This window comes from Aulonocara stuartgranti (assembly GCF_965226115.1).
Source record: "Aulonocara stuartgranti genome assembly, chromosome: 4".
Taxonomy (NCBI): domain Eukaryota; kingdom Metazoa; phylum Chordata; class Actinopteri; order Cichliformes; family Cichlidae; genus Aulonocara; species Aulonocara stuartgranti.
The window spans coordinates 1105001-1120000 of NC_138942.1; the positions used below are offsets into that span (position 1 = coordinate 1105001).

The 15000-nt window shown below is 43.2% G+C and overlaps 2 protein-coding genes across 3 annotated transcripts in view; both read left to right on the forward strand.

The window, feature by feature from the left end:
- Positions 1 to 3866, forward strand: part of rapgefl1 (Rap guanine nucleotide exchange factor (GEF)-like 1) — a 36798-nt gene extending 32932 nt beyond the window's left edge. Inside the window, exons 16-17 of one of the 2 annotated variants that reach the window (XR_014276479.1) lie at positions 1 to 2558; positions 3095 to 3866. The exon at positions 1 to 2558 is cut by the window's left edge and continues 2798 nt beyond it. The gene's annotated coding sequence lies outside the window, so the exon portion shown is untranslated. The other variant, XM_082530630.1, reaches the window with a different exon arrangement.
- A 6046-nt stretch (positions 3867 to 9912) lies between these two features.
- Positions 9913 to 15000, forward strand: part of LOC309704459 (nucleoside diphosphate kinase B-like) — a 5332-nt gene continuing 244 nt past the window's right edge. Inside the window, exons 1-4 of the mRNA XM_082529616.1 lie at positions 9913 to 10038; positions 11928 to 12058; positions 13117 to 13218; positions 14380 to 14492. Coding sequence (XP_082385742.1) covers positions 11942 to 12058; positions 13117 to 13218; positions 14380 to 14492 — 332 coding nt within the window. The 5' untranslated portion in view covers positions 9913 to 10038; positions 11928 to 11941. The remainder of the gene's footprint in view (positions 10039 to 11927; positions 12059 to 13116; positions 13219 to 14379; positions 14493 to 15000) is intronic.

The following is a 15000-nucleotide window of genomic DNA, read 5'->3' on the forward strand; positions in this document are numbered from 1 at the left end:
ATAGAATCTACAGAGCTGTTGTTTTTATGCTGTGAGCACCGCCAGGCCTGAGCGCAGACGTCAAAGAGCCGCTCACCTGACGGCAAAGAAGAAGAAAGTCAGTCTGAAGTCCTTCTGCTCAACTTTTAATGGCCTGCGGGTCAGGTGGTACAGAAGGTTAGACCCTGGACAGGTGTGCCGGAGAGCTGACGTCGCTCAGCTGGTTCGGCTACTCCATCGTATACCGCCCGCCGCTCTTTGCCCACAGAGTGAATGTCCTACGTGTCCTCTGTGGGCCTCCGTAGGCGCGCTGCCCGAAGCACACCTTGCCGACCGTCGAGACAAAAGGACAAAAGGCTGACGCCTTCTTCTTTCTTCAGTTCACGTCGAGTTTTTAAAAAATCTGATTCCCAGGAAAAGACTTCCAGACGTCCGTGCTCGCTTCTCTCGGCCGAATCCTCGATTGTGAGGACAGTCTCAGTGATCTGAGGCGTGTCTCATTTTGCCTCTGTCTCCTTTTTCTGATCCGGACACTTTTTGGTACTTTCCCTTATCGCCTGGACCCTTTCAGGGGAACGTAACAAAATCATCAAGTTCACAGCATCCTTCAGTCTGAACAGAAGGTTTTTGGAGATGGAAGACGTTCGGGAGCTGGAAGTCTTTTCCTGCTGCGTCATCACGTTTTTCTTTGACTCGGTCTGATGAGCCCGATCTCTTTGTTGGACTGAAGCTTCGCTGCGTCAGGGCGGCTCAGCTGAAAACGTGTAAATGGTTTGAAAACGTTCTTTGTGCTCAGCTCTGGTGGTCAGTGAGACTTCTTCATTCTCCATCTGTACCATAACATCCTGTTTATGAAAGCGAGGCCGGTCCCGTCCAGAAACGAGTCCTCAGCACAGCCCAGAGCTGCTCGTACCTCTGTGAGTCCCCTTCACTTAAACCGGGCTTTTGGGAAGAACCTGGTGGTTTAAGCACTGAGTAATGCCTCATTTTCACTCGTCAAATTGAGGCTTTTAGTCCCAGCTTGACCGTGCAGGTTACTTGATTCTGGACCGGACGAGAGCTTCAAAACGTCTTCAGCTCAACAAGACCTTTTATCCGATATGGAGCTCCGAGGAATGCAAGTTTGAATTTTCAGGAACACGTTTGTGTTTCCCAAAAAATGAGACAGAAATCCAGATTGAAGACTGCAAAAAGTTAATTTGAGGTTTAAGTCAAACTCTGAATTTCACTATTTGAGAGATAAAAATTTTACAAGGAGTCCAAATGTCCAACAGCAAACCCAAGAAAGCAAGTCTGACTAAAGCTTCAGTGCTTTTTCATGGCTTCAGTAAAGGCATAAACGACAGGAGTTGAGGTGGCCTGCAAAGTGGCTTGCAGATTTGCAGAAACTACTGGTCACTGTAGGAGAACAGGCGGTGTGCTGGGATAGCTATCTGAGCCTGAACGTTATATTCAGTCGTTCTCACTCGTCAGAAATCAGAGCCACACAAAGTTCGCAGGTTTGTTTCAGTTCCCCAGAAAACAAGTTTTAAATTCAAATACTCAAATTAGAAATTCAAGTAGAACCTAAACGCTGCCGTTTGAGTCTCAACTTCCAAGAAAATGAGTTTTAAACTGAAGAAATTTGAAGTTCAATGGATGATGACTCAGAATTCGCAAGTGTGCTCTCTCTGTCTCGAATCCCAACAACAACACGTTCAACGTTTGAACTATAAAATGTTCCCAAAAATCGGAGGTCCAGAGCAGCTCCCTGTGATTTGCATTGTTCCCTCCAGAGTTGAAGAACTCTTTATTTGATATTAAAGGTCTTGTCGAGGCGGCGACGTTAGCGGCGGTTTTGGCGGGTACAAAGTGTGAAACCCAGCGAAGATTACTATTAGATCATCACTAGTCTGCCGGTGGCTCTCTCAGGACCACTTCCTGGGTGTCAGGCGCTCTATCGTGGATCCCACCGTCGTCCCCGGCAGAAACGGATGTCCTGAGTCTCGACTCTACCCTGATTTAAGCAAACCTCATCTCGCACATTTCCGATCTCACAACCTCCTGCGGCAAACCTTCCTGTTTCACTGACCAATCACGGTTTCTGCCTGCACTTCGCTGGGATCCATGATTCTGGAAGGCGGGCGGCCTCTTGGGTCGAGGCCGTCTGCGCTGTCGCCTGAACAAAAACACTGAAAAAATTAAAGTGTACATATTGCATCCGTGTAAATAGGAAAATACTAACGGAGACTATATTTTATGTATGAGCGGAGAGAGAGCAGCACTAACTCAAGGAGAAACTTTAATTTGGTGTTTTCTATTTGTAAAAGTGAGATAAAGTGTAAAGTGATGACAGAAAGAAATGATTCTGACTTTATGAATTGTACAGTTAACGCCTCAGTTTGACCGTTCTGTTGTTTTCTATCTAAAGCTTTGGGTTCTTTTTGTTTCTTCTTTTTTTGTACATAAGTGGTTGTTTACATCGATAACGAGTCCTTATTTCTGTGACGTCAGACAGACGATGTCAGTGGAGCAGAGGTCTGATGGGGGCGGGGCTCGGAGGGATGGCATCGTAACACAAAACACTCAAAGATTTTCATGTATGGTTAAACAGCACTTTAATAATAATATAAAAATAATAAAATATGACATTTGCAGTTTTACAGGAAAAAATGTAATCGTTAGATTTTATTTTAGATTTCCAGAAATAAGAGAACAACAATAAAAAGAATTTGATTTCAAGAATGAAGTTTTTCTGTTATAACTGTCTCTGATCGTTTTAAAAAGTCAATGTCACATGAAGTTTGTATAATAAGAAACATTATTAATATTATAAATATTAATTTGTGGAACTTCTGAGAATAGGTTGAAAGTGTTTAAGATTTTCTCAGGGTTCAATATCATGAGATAAATAAATGAACTTTATCACATTACATGAAAAAAGTCATTTTAAAAAAGTTTTATTACACAAAGTAATTTTAAGCTGAAAATTAGCTTTCATTTTTTGTGAGTTTTATAATTATTATAACTAATAATTATGCAATGTAATGATTTAAAACGTCACGTTCTAATACAGTGGTCCCTCGCTGTAACGCAGTTCACCCGTTGCTGCTTTGTTTCTCTTCTTCTTTTACAGCACCTTCTGTGTCCTGATTGGCTGTAGACCACTGCCAATCACTCTCCTCCGTGCCGTGTCTCCTGTACAGGGTTCAGCTTGTCACATTTACATAGATCTTCAGTCCCAGCAGTGTGACTCTGCGGTGCTGTACTGTATGTTTGTTTTCTCCCCAACAAACACAAAGGCTCCTGCGCGAGCACCCAGAAGGCAGCGAAGACGCTAACCATCGCACAAAAAGTTGGACTTCTGGACAGGCTAAAGGACGGTGGAAGTTACCGTATTTTTCTGATTATAAGGCGCATTAAGCGAAACAAAACAGTCAGAAAAGTCAAACTTTACTCAACTCGTTCTTGCTTCCTCCACTTCCGTACTATTGATTCATTAATGCTGATTCTGTGGCAGCTGCTCTGTTCCTGTTTTCTGGACCTGAAAAGAGGCTTTGAAAACATTCTGTAACGCTGGACTTATTTTTCTACAAAGGTTTGAACTTTCGGAGTGTTTAAACAAGAGAAAAGTGTGAAAAGTTGGCTACTTAGAACGTAACTCCTGCGATAAACGAGGGACGACTGTATTACAAAACTGTGACTCTGTTCTTGAAATAATTTGTGTATAATTGTACAAAGAGAAGCGTCAGACTGGACGGACGTTTCACAGCGAAATTCCAGTTTTATTTGTAATTTTTAAATTCATTGTATTACATTATCATGGAACAGGAGTCGTTCAAGAGCAAGTTTCAAATTTTTAAAATATATCAAGTAAAAAGCTGAACCATTAAAAAAATTACAACCCACAGCTTCCACACTGTTGTGAAAATATGTTTTTAATTGTATATCATTGAATTAAGCTCATAATTATTAATGTTACGGTTCAGGTTGTTCTCGTTACTGTTTCCTATAATTACAACATTACACATACGAACTCACTCTCTCTCTTCTTGGTTGAACCTTTTGTCATATTTGTTCCATAAAATGAAAACACTCAGATTATTTGTATTACTGCACTTTATCTCGAGATGTTTAATTGTTACACATCAAATGTTAAAGCAGAGAGAAGACGAGCGTAGAGAGGCTGTGGATAATTCTGCTGATTGGAGAGCTATTGATTAGGCAGCTCTGAGGGGAGGGTTGAAAGTAAAGCCAACCAGCGAGAGGCCCCGCCTCCCGCAGACCTGCTGTCACACTACAGACACTGAAATAAAACCTCTGGACAACAACACAAAGCCTCGTCACTTCCTGTTGGTGTTCTTGTATTAGTCATTAGTCCTCGGTGGGGTCTCTGTGAGCCTCAGCTCAGCTGATTAATGATTGCAGCTAATACAAAATTATAGAGACAGACGTGTTATCGTGTGAGGGACAGTATTCTGTTTGTTTTTGTATCAGGACACTGAACATCCACAGGGTGGAATATGATGTCGGCCCACCGTGTGCAGCTGGACGTCTCCTGGAAGGATTTCCTCAGGTTCAGGAGTGTTTATGGGGAGTGTTGATCATCCTTCCAGAAGCACATGTGTGAGGTCACACTGATGTTGGAGGAGAAGGCCTGGCTCACAGTCTCCGCTCTGATTGGTCCCAAAGGTGTTGGATCAGGCTGAGGTCAGGACTCTGTGCAGGCCGGTCCTCCCGCACCAAACCGGCTCGTCCGTGTCCTTGTGGACTTTTCTTTGTGCACTGGTGTGCAGTCATGTGGGAACAGGAAGGAGCCATCCCCACACTGGTCCCACATACTGGGAACACGAAGGTGTCCGCAGTGTCTCGGTCTGCTGAAGCACGAAGACTCCTGAAGAACACACCATAACCCCCCCTCTACCAAACTTTACACAGCGCAGTCAGACAAGTACCGTTGTCCCGGCAACCGCCAAACCCAGACTCGCTCGTCCATCGCCAGATGGAGAAGCGTGATTGGTCAGTCCGGCGAACACGCTGACACTGCTCTAGAGTCCAGCGGTGTGTTCGACACCACTGCATCAACACTTGATGATGTAAGGCTTGGATACAGCTGGTCACCATGGAAACTCAAAACTTGTTGAGCTCATCTGAAGGCCATGTGACGTTCAGAGGTCTGTATCTGTTGGCTCTGCAGAGCCTACGACAGCAGCACGCTGGACCAAGCTGAGCTCCTGAGAAGCAGTCTGCATGCTAGATGCTCGAGTTTATACACCTGTGACCATGCAGGTAAATGATACACCTGAATGCAATGATTTGGATGGGAGAGTGAATTTTTAGACAATATGGTGTCTGTCCAGATGTTCAGAGTAAAAGCTGTGCAAAATAATTATTACAAATTCTGCCATAACCAGTGCCCTCACAGTTAACCTTCACTGAAACAGCGCAGATCACTCGTTAATGTTTACTGTCTGCCTTTCAGTGAAAAAATAAAAAATTCTCGGAATAAATGGTACAAAGTCATCAGCTTCTTCCTGCAGCATCCTGTACATTGCTGCCATCTTGTGGCTGCAGTTTGTTACTGTCTCTGAGCTGCTGGGAAACCTGAGCCTTGTAGATGATCCTGGTCTGGATGGAAACCAGCATGATAGGCCAGCTCCATCCTGTCACCCACACACGGTCGGAGGAGCTTGGAAAGAAGTGATTGGACGTCTTCACTATGGTTTCACCTCTGATGAGAGGTCTGCTCAAAACTTCAAAAAGCTCGGTCACTTTCTTTCCGAGCTGCTTAGACTAGCATGACCACAGCCGACACAGCACCTTTGTTTTTATATGTCGAATCCCTTCATGGTATTGATCGAGACCCATGCTGCACAAGGCTTTTAATTCAGATGATTTTTTATTCTTTTATAAATATTAAATTGAGGTGTAAGTTTCTGTTTCTGGCCTCACAGAGCAGCCAGCACCAGCACAGGATTTCAGAGAATATGACTTATTAGTGTAGAATAACCTCAAATGTCTGCAGTAGTAATACCACATTAATTATTATTGAAATACATATTTCTACTTATTTCTTACTTACTGAAGTATATTCAGTGTTTTTTTGCTGCTTCTTTGTTTTTTAAGTTGCACCGCATGCATATGAATACTGTGTCCTGGTTTTCTGATTAGCAACGATCAGTGGCGTGTCTAGAAAATTTTTGTTGGGGGGGCCAGGTAGGGGCACAGATTTGGAGAAGGGTGGCAGATTTAATTGGCAGATAATGTTTTAAAAAAAAAATTCTACCAACCATTAACCATAATTCAATAATCCTATAAACCTAATAACCAAATGCACTTTTAACTCTTATTAGAATGAGAATTTAACCACTACGGTGCAAAGTTTTTAGATACTGCGTTGATAAAGGACAAGAGATACAATCAGTGCTTTGTCAGTGTTTACTCAGCATTCAAGGACAGCAATATTTGCATAGCATTTTTACTGACATGTAGTGCACATATGTTTTGGGCAAAAACATTTTTGAATATTAAAATACGAACATTTGTAACAAACAATTGACAAATTAGCCAATGCCAATGCAAAACTTTATCTGCCTGTTAAAAAAAGAAGATAATCTTCTCACAAACTGGTGTTTGATTTTGAAACAGGAAAAAAGTGGAGAAACAACTGAAAAGACTAACATTTGAATAAAACCTGAAAGCAAGTAAATACTTTCTATGCTGCCTTATGGTAAACTTTGGTAATATTGATAAAGAACAGCACTGGCTGATGATAAAATACATTCAGCTGGCATGGTGACACTGCCAGTATTAACCTGCAAGACTGGACTGGGACAGAAAATCGGGCATTTTGACTACAGACCGACCCACCAGGTATTAAAGCCATAAAGCCTTTGAATGAAAACAAACGCTGTGGTGACAGTGATGTACAGTCTTGTTGGTATATGTATGATTTCTATACATTTTACGTCAGATAAAAACTTTGGTTGTAAGATTTAGATAATTATTTAATAAAAGCTAGATATTTTAAATGAGAATAAGAAAGAAAAGTATGTCTTTGTGCCCACCTTTCCCTGTTAATGCCCTACATGCCCCCCTGGCAACACTTTGCTAGACCCGCCCCTGCACAGTTACCAGCTGTCAGCTACATAAAAAAGGATCCTGGTGTTATTTATCTCTCAGAAACAGTTCATAACTTCCCTTCAACTCATTCATGTCACCTAAAAGGTAAACCTGTTTCTCCATCACAGCTCTGATGATCCAGTAAGGACATCTCCTGGTTTCATCTTCATGTTTCCCTCTCACCACATATCCAAACTGACATCATGACCAGCAGCTTTACAGCTGTGGCTCCAGCAAACATCAGCTGATACTAGAAATTAATATTAAATACATTCTAACAACAGCTGATCAAGCTTAAACGTGCTGCTGTTGTTTAGCGCGACATCCGCTGGTTTCCTGTTTCTGGCGCAAAGTGGGCGATAAATAAACAAGAGAGAAAAGCCGATCAGCTGCAATAATTCTTTAAGTGTAATTTTTTCCTTGGTATTCTAATTTCACCGAAGTTTACTAAACTCAACAAACTTGATATTACTTACCGGGACATTTATTCTGTCCTCATTTTCTTTCACCGAAAAATTGTTTCCTGCAGTTCTTTCGTGCTTGGCTCTCCTACCTTTGCTAACGTGATGCACATAGCGCAGAAGCCGATGCTGCATTCACTTACACTCGGATATCTGAGCTTCACCGTGAAAACATAATCGGACATTTGATATTTGATTGAATTTTATTGTTTTGCCTTTGGGGTGGCACCTGGGGTGGCCAGTCTGGTTGGGGGGGTGGCCTGTGCCCCCCCAGGCCACCCCGCTGGACACGCCATTGGCAACGATCACCTGACATTGAGCAGGTAACAGCTGGTTGAACAGCCACACTGATCATTTTACTGCAGCTGAAGGAATCTGGAGCGTTTTTAACTCTCAGGTCAGCCTGCCCTCTGGGGAAGATTTGAACCTGAAGTTAAGACAGACAGCAGTCCTGTGGGGATAGAGGGACTCTGTGGGTCAGTGAAAGCAAAGAAGAGGTCTCACAGCTGTGGCTCTGCAGCTCCAAGTGCATCACAGTATAAGAGCATTAGCAGGTGGAGTGTGTGCGTGATCAGGGGGTGTGTGTTTTCATTTCAGCTGATAGGATCCCTTTGTCCCCTCCTCAGGACTGTTGACCCGACCGCGTGCCCCTTGGGAGGAGGGTGATTTCCATCCCTGATTAGGATAAGGTTTATATTTAGGGTCAAATTGGGGGAAGGGTGAAGGTTGGAGCTTTGGATTAAAGACTCGTACAGAAGCGAGTGCGATTTCAGTTGTTATATAACAATCGCCCTCCCTTATGTAAGAATTGCACCTCTTCAACTTACAGAGCAGCAACGGAAAACAGCGTCGAGGAAAGGATAAAAGGAAACGGTATTATTACGAGTTCACAGATTTCTAACAGTCAGCATCCAGGGCTGCAGTTCCTTTAATGACCAGCAGAGGCTCCAGCAGTGAATGAACAGCACGGTTTATTCAATAAGACTTGACTTGTACGATCTACTGCAATATCAAGCGCCTTGAGCCAACTGTTGTTCTGATTTGGAGCTGTATAAATAAAACTGAAAAATTGAAATCAGACAAGACAGAGACAGAAAAGTGTTCAAGGAGCTCAGAGATCAGAAGGTTCAACACAGGCAGAAACAACAAACCCTAGATAACAGATATCACAGCGGGGATTTCAGCAAAGATGGCGGTTAATGACGTGCAGCGCTGGCATTCAAGCACCTGGGAAGTGGGAAAAAAAGAGCTCAGTGCATCATGGGAATGCCCCAGCAGCCTACTGCGGTGTAACTCAGGGAGGATTCAGCCCTAACTGTGGGCTTCAGCAAAAAGGAAAGGCTGATCTTAGAAGCAGATGTCTGTCTGCTGAATCCAGACTGGGAGCTGGTTCCAGTCTGTGATGTGCTCGTTATATAAAACAAGTATAAATGAATTTAAAATGCTGCAGCTGCTTTAACCCTGACACACACCAAGAAGAGAGAGCACATTACTCTGATTCTCAGCTCCTTCCACTCACGTCCTGCTAAATATAGAGAAAAATGCAATGCCCCACTTTTTGTCTCTAAGTCTCTCGATGGTATGGGCCCAAAATATATCAGGGGTATGACTGCTGAGCTGGGTAGGTGTCTCAGATCCGCAGGGTCGGGTCAGCTTGTGGTGCGCAGAGTTCAAGCCAAACATGGTGAAATGGCTTTTAGCCATTAAACTGCTGCTGCTTGAATCAGCTCCACAGTCAGCACTGCTAACCTGAACATAACATATTTATGTTTATGTATTTATGTCAACATCTTTCTCTCTGCTTTTGTAACTGAGCCTCTGCTTGATGATCTACAATCACTGTTTGATGATTTTAGAGATAAAACTGTTAAATGTGCATGAAGACATTTTGTAGTTGCACACAATAAGATATTTTTAACCCCCCAAAAAGTGAATAAAGGAGGTCTTTTAAAGTGGAGAGTTTTTATTAAAGTTTGCAGTTTTAGAAGAATGTTTGCTGTTTGAGGACATTTTGGATGGTTGTGGAAAAGACACAGGTCCCCACAAAGACAGGTAAACAGAAACACATACACACATAAATATCTGTCAACAACTGACACAGATTTAGACCCACTGTGCACACACACACACACACACACACACACACACACACGCACACACACACACGCACACACACACACACACACACACGCACACACACACACGCACACACACACACACACACACACACGCACACACACACACACACACACACACACAGACACGCACACACACACACACACACACACACACACACACGCACACACACACACACACACACACACACAGACACGCACACACACACACACACACACACACACATATATATATTTCTGGAGCCCCTCCCCCGCGGAGAAGCCTTTAAATAGAGCCGCTCTGTGGTGTTGTGGCCTTGGTGATCACATCCCCGCCGCCAGCAGATCGTCTCCACAAGTTCTTCTCCCATCCCAGAACCAAGGTAGCTATCAAACACAGACGCACACGTATGCAGCAGATCACATTTTTACTTCATGAGCAACTTTCTCCTAATATTAAAAAGATGTTTTACAAAACATTTTCAAACTCATACATTTGAGTTTTGGTATAAAATCAGTCAAAATATAAAATTTAAGCTTCCAGTTAAAATCTGATCCGCACAGAAACTTTACAGCTGATAAAAAATAATCCACTTTTATATGATATCTGCGCCTTCACAGACTAAATATGATAAAATTATTTAGTGACATCGTGTGTGGGATTCTCGTTTTGTTGGCTTCTTTTTGAAATGACTTCAGTCTTGCAAAACTTTGTAACTTTGCAGCCCGCTGCACTCTTGGTGTCACAGCTCTGCTAATGTGATATGAAGGTGCAATTAAAAACCAAAAAGTAATGGAATCAAATCAATGCTACTATAACTTGATTTTTTTTTAACTGGAACTTTCCAGACATGCCCACCGGGGACAGAACTTACAGAGTGTCTTTGACTTTAAACATAATGCTCTCCTCAGCCTCATATTATTCCCACAGGCAGAGAGACCACATCAGACAGATTTATGGTCAGCTGTTAGAAACTAGTGAATTTCTAACAGTAAAGTTTGAACTTGTCTTAAAAATGTTCAGTTTAATGAACTCAGTTTAGGGAAAACATGTCAAAGGAATAATGAATGTTTTAAAAATGTTTATTATGTCGCAAGTCTGCAGCAGAAATCTGCAGTTTAAATCTGGTAAAAAATGAAGCGTTAAATTGGTGATGTAGGAGCAGCAAATGTTTTTTCTCTGACCGTCTCTACAGCTGTTTCCTTGTGCACGAACGAGCTGCGAAATCAGTGTTTCACAAACCAAAAACACGTTTTTTCATCAGAATTCTTGTTTTTAGTTTGACGGGCCTGTTGGAGGTTTTTGTAAATTTTCAGCAAATAAAATAATTTCTGCATATGGAGGCTGAACTTTTAAAACCTCAGAGCACATTACAATCATGACATCTTTAAAGCTGAAATTTTAGCCTCAGAGCTGTCAGATATCAGGGTCTCACTTAGTTCACTGAAATCTCAGATTATCGTGGCCAAGTTTGTGCAGACAAGGACTATTTTTAAATATGCATATATGCACAATGAGAACATTTTCTGGAGGTATAAAAATGCTGAGAGCAGCTGTTCTCTAACAGCAGGCCGTCCCACCTGCTCTCAGCTGCTGTCGGCGTCACGCCAGCAGATTCCGGCGGGCAGTAAAATTAGCAGCGGGGCCTCCGGCATGCCGAGGCTTTGTCCAGAGTTATGAGCAGGCTCAGATTCGAGCGGCGGTTGCTACGCCGGGAGAAGAAGAAAATGTGGTCCAGGAAGCTCAGAGGCAGCTCTGGTTTCACATCAGGGGGAAATTTAATATCGGCAGCTCTCACTGAGCTGTGACTGAAGGAGACGATGTGATGAGATGTGTCAGGATAAAGCAGACACACCTGAGAGGGAGGAAGAGGAGGAGGAGACACTCACAGAGACAAAGATGAGACAAATGTGGTTTTCGGGGTAGATGGGTCGTTTCCCTCCTTCTGGCTGTGCTTCGTGTTCAGCTCAGCGGTGTCTCCTTCACACATCTCCAGCTTCTTTTTCATCCAAAAACACTTAAGCCTTCGGCCCTGCAGGCTCCTCCTCCTCTGCAGGAATCTAAACATGTTTAGGAAACTATCGATCAAATTTTACATTTGATCGAAAATTTAAAAAAATATATTATAAAACATTTCTTATTTATAAAATATATAAAATATTTCTGTATGGTTTAGTTTGAGGACACACTGTGTGCTGTCAAACAAACGCTCATCAAAGAACTCATCTCGTTTCCTGTGGGCTGACTGATCACTTCCTGTTTCCTGTGCAGCCTCCTAAGCAGACATGGAGCGTACCTTCATTGCCGTGAAGCCCGATGGCGTCCAGAGAGGACTGTGTGGCGAGATCATCAAGCGCTTTGAGCATAGAGGCTTCAGGCTGGTCGCCGCCAAATTCGTGCAGGTAAAAACGACGCCAGGCGCCACAACTCACATACAAACAACTGATCAGCACATACTGACCACCAGCAGGGGGCGTTTCTTCTCTGCTGCAGTTCATTTGTTCATAAAAGTGCAGCTGTCAGCTTTAAACTGAGGCTTTGAACCAGCTTCATCAGAACAGAGTTCCATTCATAATAATCCTTCTTTACCTCACACCAAGCCTCGTTGCAGCCGCTCATCATCTATGTCTGAAAGCTCCTCCCCCTTTAAGGCAGCTTTCTTGATTAGCAAAACTGGATTTGAGCAGCAGGTGGGTGGGGCTTCTATGCTCCCTCTATGACATCATACAGATCCCAGATTAGAAAAAACAGCATAAAGTGAGTGTTTAGAGCAGCCTGTTTGTGCAAAGCAAGCTCATTATTCGAGACTTCAGTTTGTTTAGTATGAAAGTCCACACAGGAACAGGAAATACATGACAGGAAATAAGACGAGGGTCACTACCTTGAGTTGTTTTCCTGTATCCTACATGAAAATTCTGTAATTTCAGAATTTTGCTCATATGAAGCCACGCTCACGGATCTCTGATGATCTGCAGAGTCCAAGTGTTCGAGCCGGTACGGTGTAAATATTAGAGACGATGTAAAAGGCTGGAGCGAGCCAAGCAACATGGTGTGACAGGAGGTGTTCGATTAGAGGCGATGACAGGGGCTGAGTGCTTGGCGTTGTTGAAGTGAAGCCAGTCGTCTCGGTGGATTCATGATGAACATGCAATAAAACACCTGATACCCCCCTCCCCCTCCAGCCCCCTCCTCTTGGCAGTCCAAGTGTGGATAAAACATGGATGTAACCTCAGGTTTAAAAAAACTGGGGCTTGTTTCACCACTTGTGCTCATAAAGAGCTCGGATTGGATAGAAGCCTCATGCTCAGCTGATGAGTTTATGGTCTCAGTGTTGCTGCTTTCAGGCCTGACTGAATAAAACACAAAGTTCATTTTTAATACTGGTCCCGTCGTTGGGCCGTGGCCACCCAGTGACTGACTCGCCGATGAATGTGTAACTTCCTGTATTTGGTGTCTTCAGGCCTCTGAGGACCACATGAAGAAACACTACCTGGACCTGAAGGACATGCCTTTCTACGCTGGACTCTGCAAATACATGTCCTCTGGACCCGTCCTCGCCATGGTAACACACATACAAACACACTCAGCTCGCCTCTAGCGCCGCCATCACACACATATCTTTCTCGCTTTATCTCTTTCCATTGCCTCACTCGTCTCTCCATCTATTCACACCCTCTCGTGTTCAAGGCATTGTGCTCCGACCTCCACCGGACAAACATAGGAGACTTTAATCATCCAAGCTTTATTTAGCCTGACCTCGCACACGTTTGCAACCAAAAGGGAATAAAAACAAAACTGCAAACAGTTTGAGTTTGAGAGGAAATATGAGGCACCTAAAACTGCAGTTCCTCTGACATCCACTAGAGGCTGCAGCAGGGAGTCAGTCCCATTTTAAACGTTTACAGCAGAAATAAACACGTTTACATCCTGATACACAAACAGCTGTTGTTTTTTATAACTCACCTGTTTAAATTGTATTAAGGCTTAAATTTTGCATTATTAGGGGCGTGGCCTTTTTGAGTGACAGGTGGATGATGGCGACTTAGGTTTTAGGCTGTAGCTGCTAGCTGTCTGCTAGCTTCACCTCAACTGAACCTCTGGACCTTGTTTGTGCAGCTGGAGCCTTTTAATGATGTGATCTGACCATTAATATGGCTGCTGTGAGGTTAATGGATCTAATGGATCTACACTTTGGGTGCAATCGCCAAGAAGGCGCTATCAGCAGGGGCGCCACTAGGGGGCGCCACCCCCCCTCAAACAGATCATTATAGATTTCAAAATCTTATTTGGTTTTCATATGTATTTATTTTCAATAAAATCTACTTTAATAATCATTCTCTCTTTATTGACATATTTTTCATTAACCTATGTTTAAAATACAACTTTGTCAGTGGTCTTGAGACTTTTTGTCCAAAACTAGAAGACAGTGTTTACATTTTACTTCTATTCTGGGTGAGTTCAAGAGCGCCCCCTATAGAGCAGCAAGTCCACCGAGGAGGCAGTTCCTGACAATTTAGAATATTTAATTTGACGTGATGGTGACAGAAAACTGAAACTGGTGACATCACAGTGGTCTCGTCCATCTTTTAGATACAGTCTATGGATTACACTGGTTTGTTCTTCCTGTATCACTAAAGTAGAAAAGAACTAAAACTGTTCACCTTTCAACGTAAACATCAAAATTCAGTTCAGCTGTTTGTAAGTGTGTGTTTGTGCATTCCAGGTGTGGGAGGGTCAGAACATTGTGAAGCTGGTCAGGATGATGCTGGGTGAGACCAACCCCGCTGACTCCAAGCCCGGCAGCATCCGTGGTGATCTGTGCATCAACATCGGCAGGTGAGCAAGCGACCACAACATGACTGCCTCTGTTTTATAACACAACATCACGCAGAGCAGACGGACCCACACAACTCACAACACTGTTGTTTTTCAGCCAGTAATAACTCAGTGTAGTAAAGATTAGGATCTCAGTGGGATAAAAGTGTCTCCTCCCAGTCCTCCATCCCGGCTCCCCCCGGCCGTAGCATCATCAGTATCACTGTAACATATTTCACTTAGCCTTACTGGACACACACACCATGGTCGGGAGTCAAACCCCCGACCTGAAGGTCCAAAAGCAAGTAGTGTTACCACTGCATTGTCCAGCTGCTGTGTGTGTGTGTGTGTGTGTGTGTGTGTTAAGACATTAGAAAACTAAAACACTCACAAAATGTTAATGAGATCTCTTAAATTCATAATATTTTAAAGTCTTAACAAAATGTGAAAAATTTTAACGCATTTTTGAAATGAGACATTTTCTATTAGCTGTCTGAAAGAACCCCTCCCCTCCCCCCACAAACCCTGA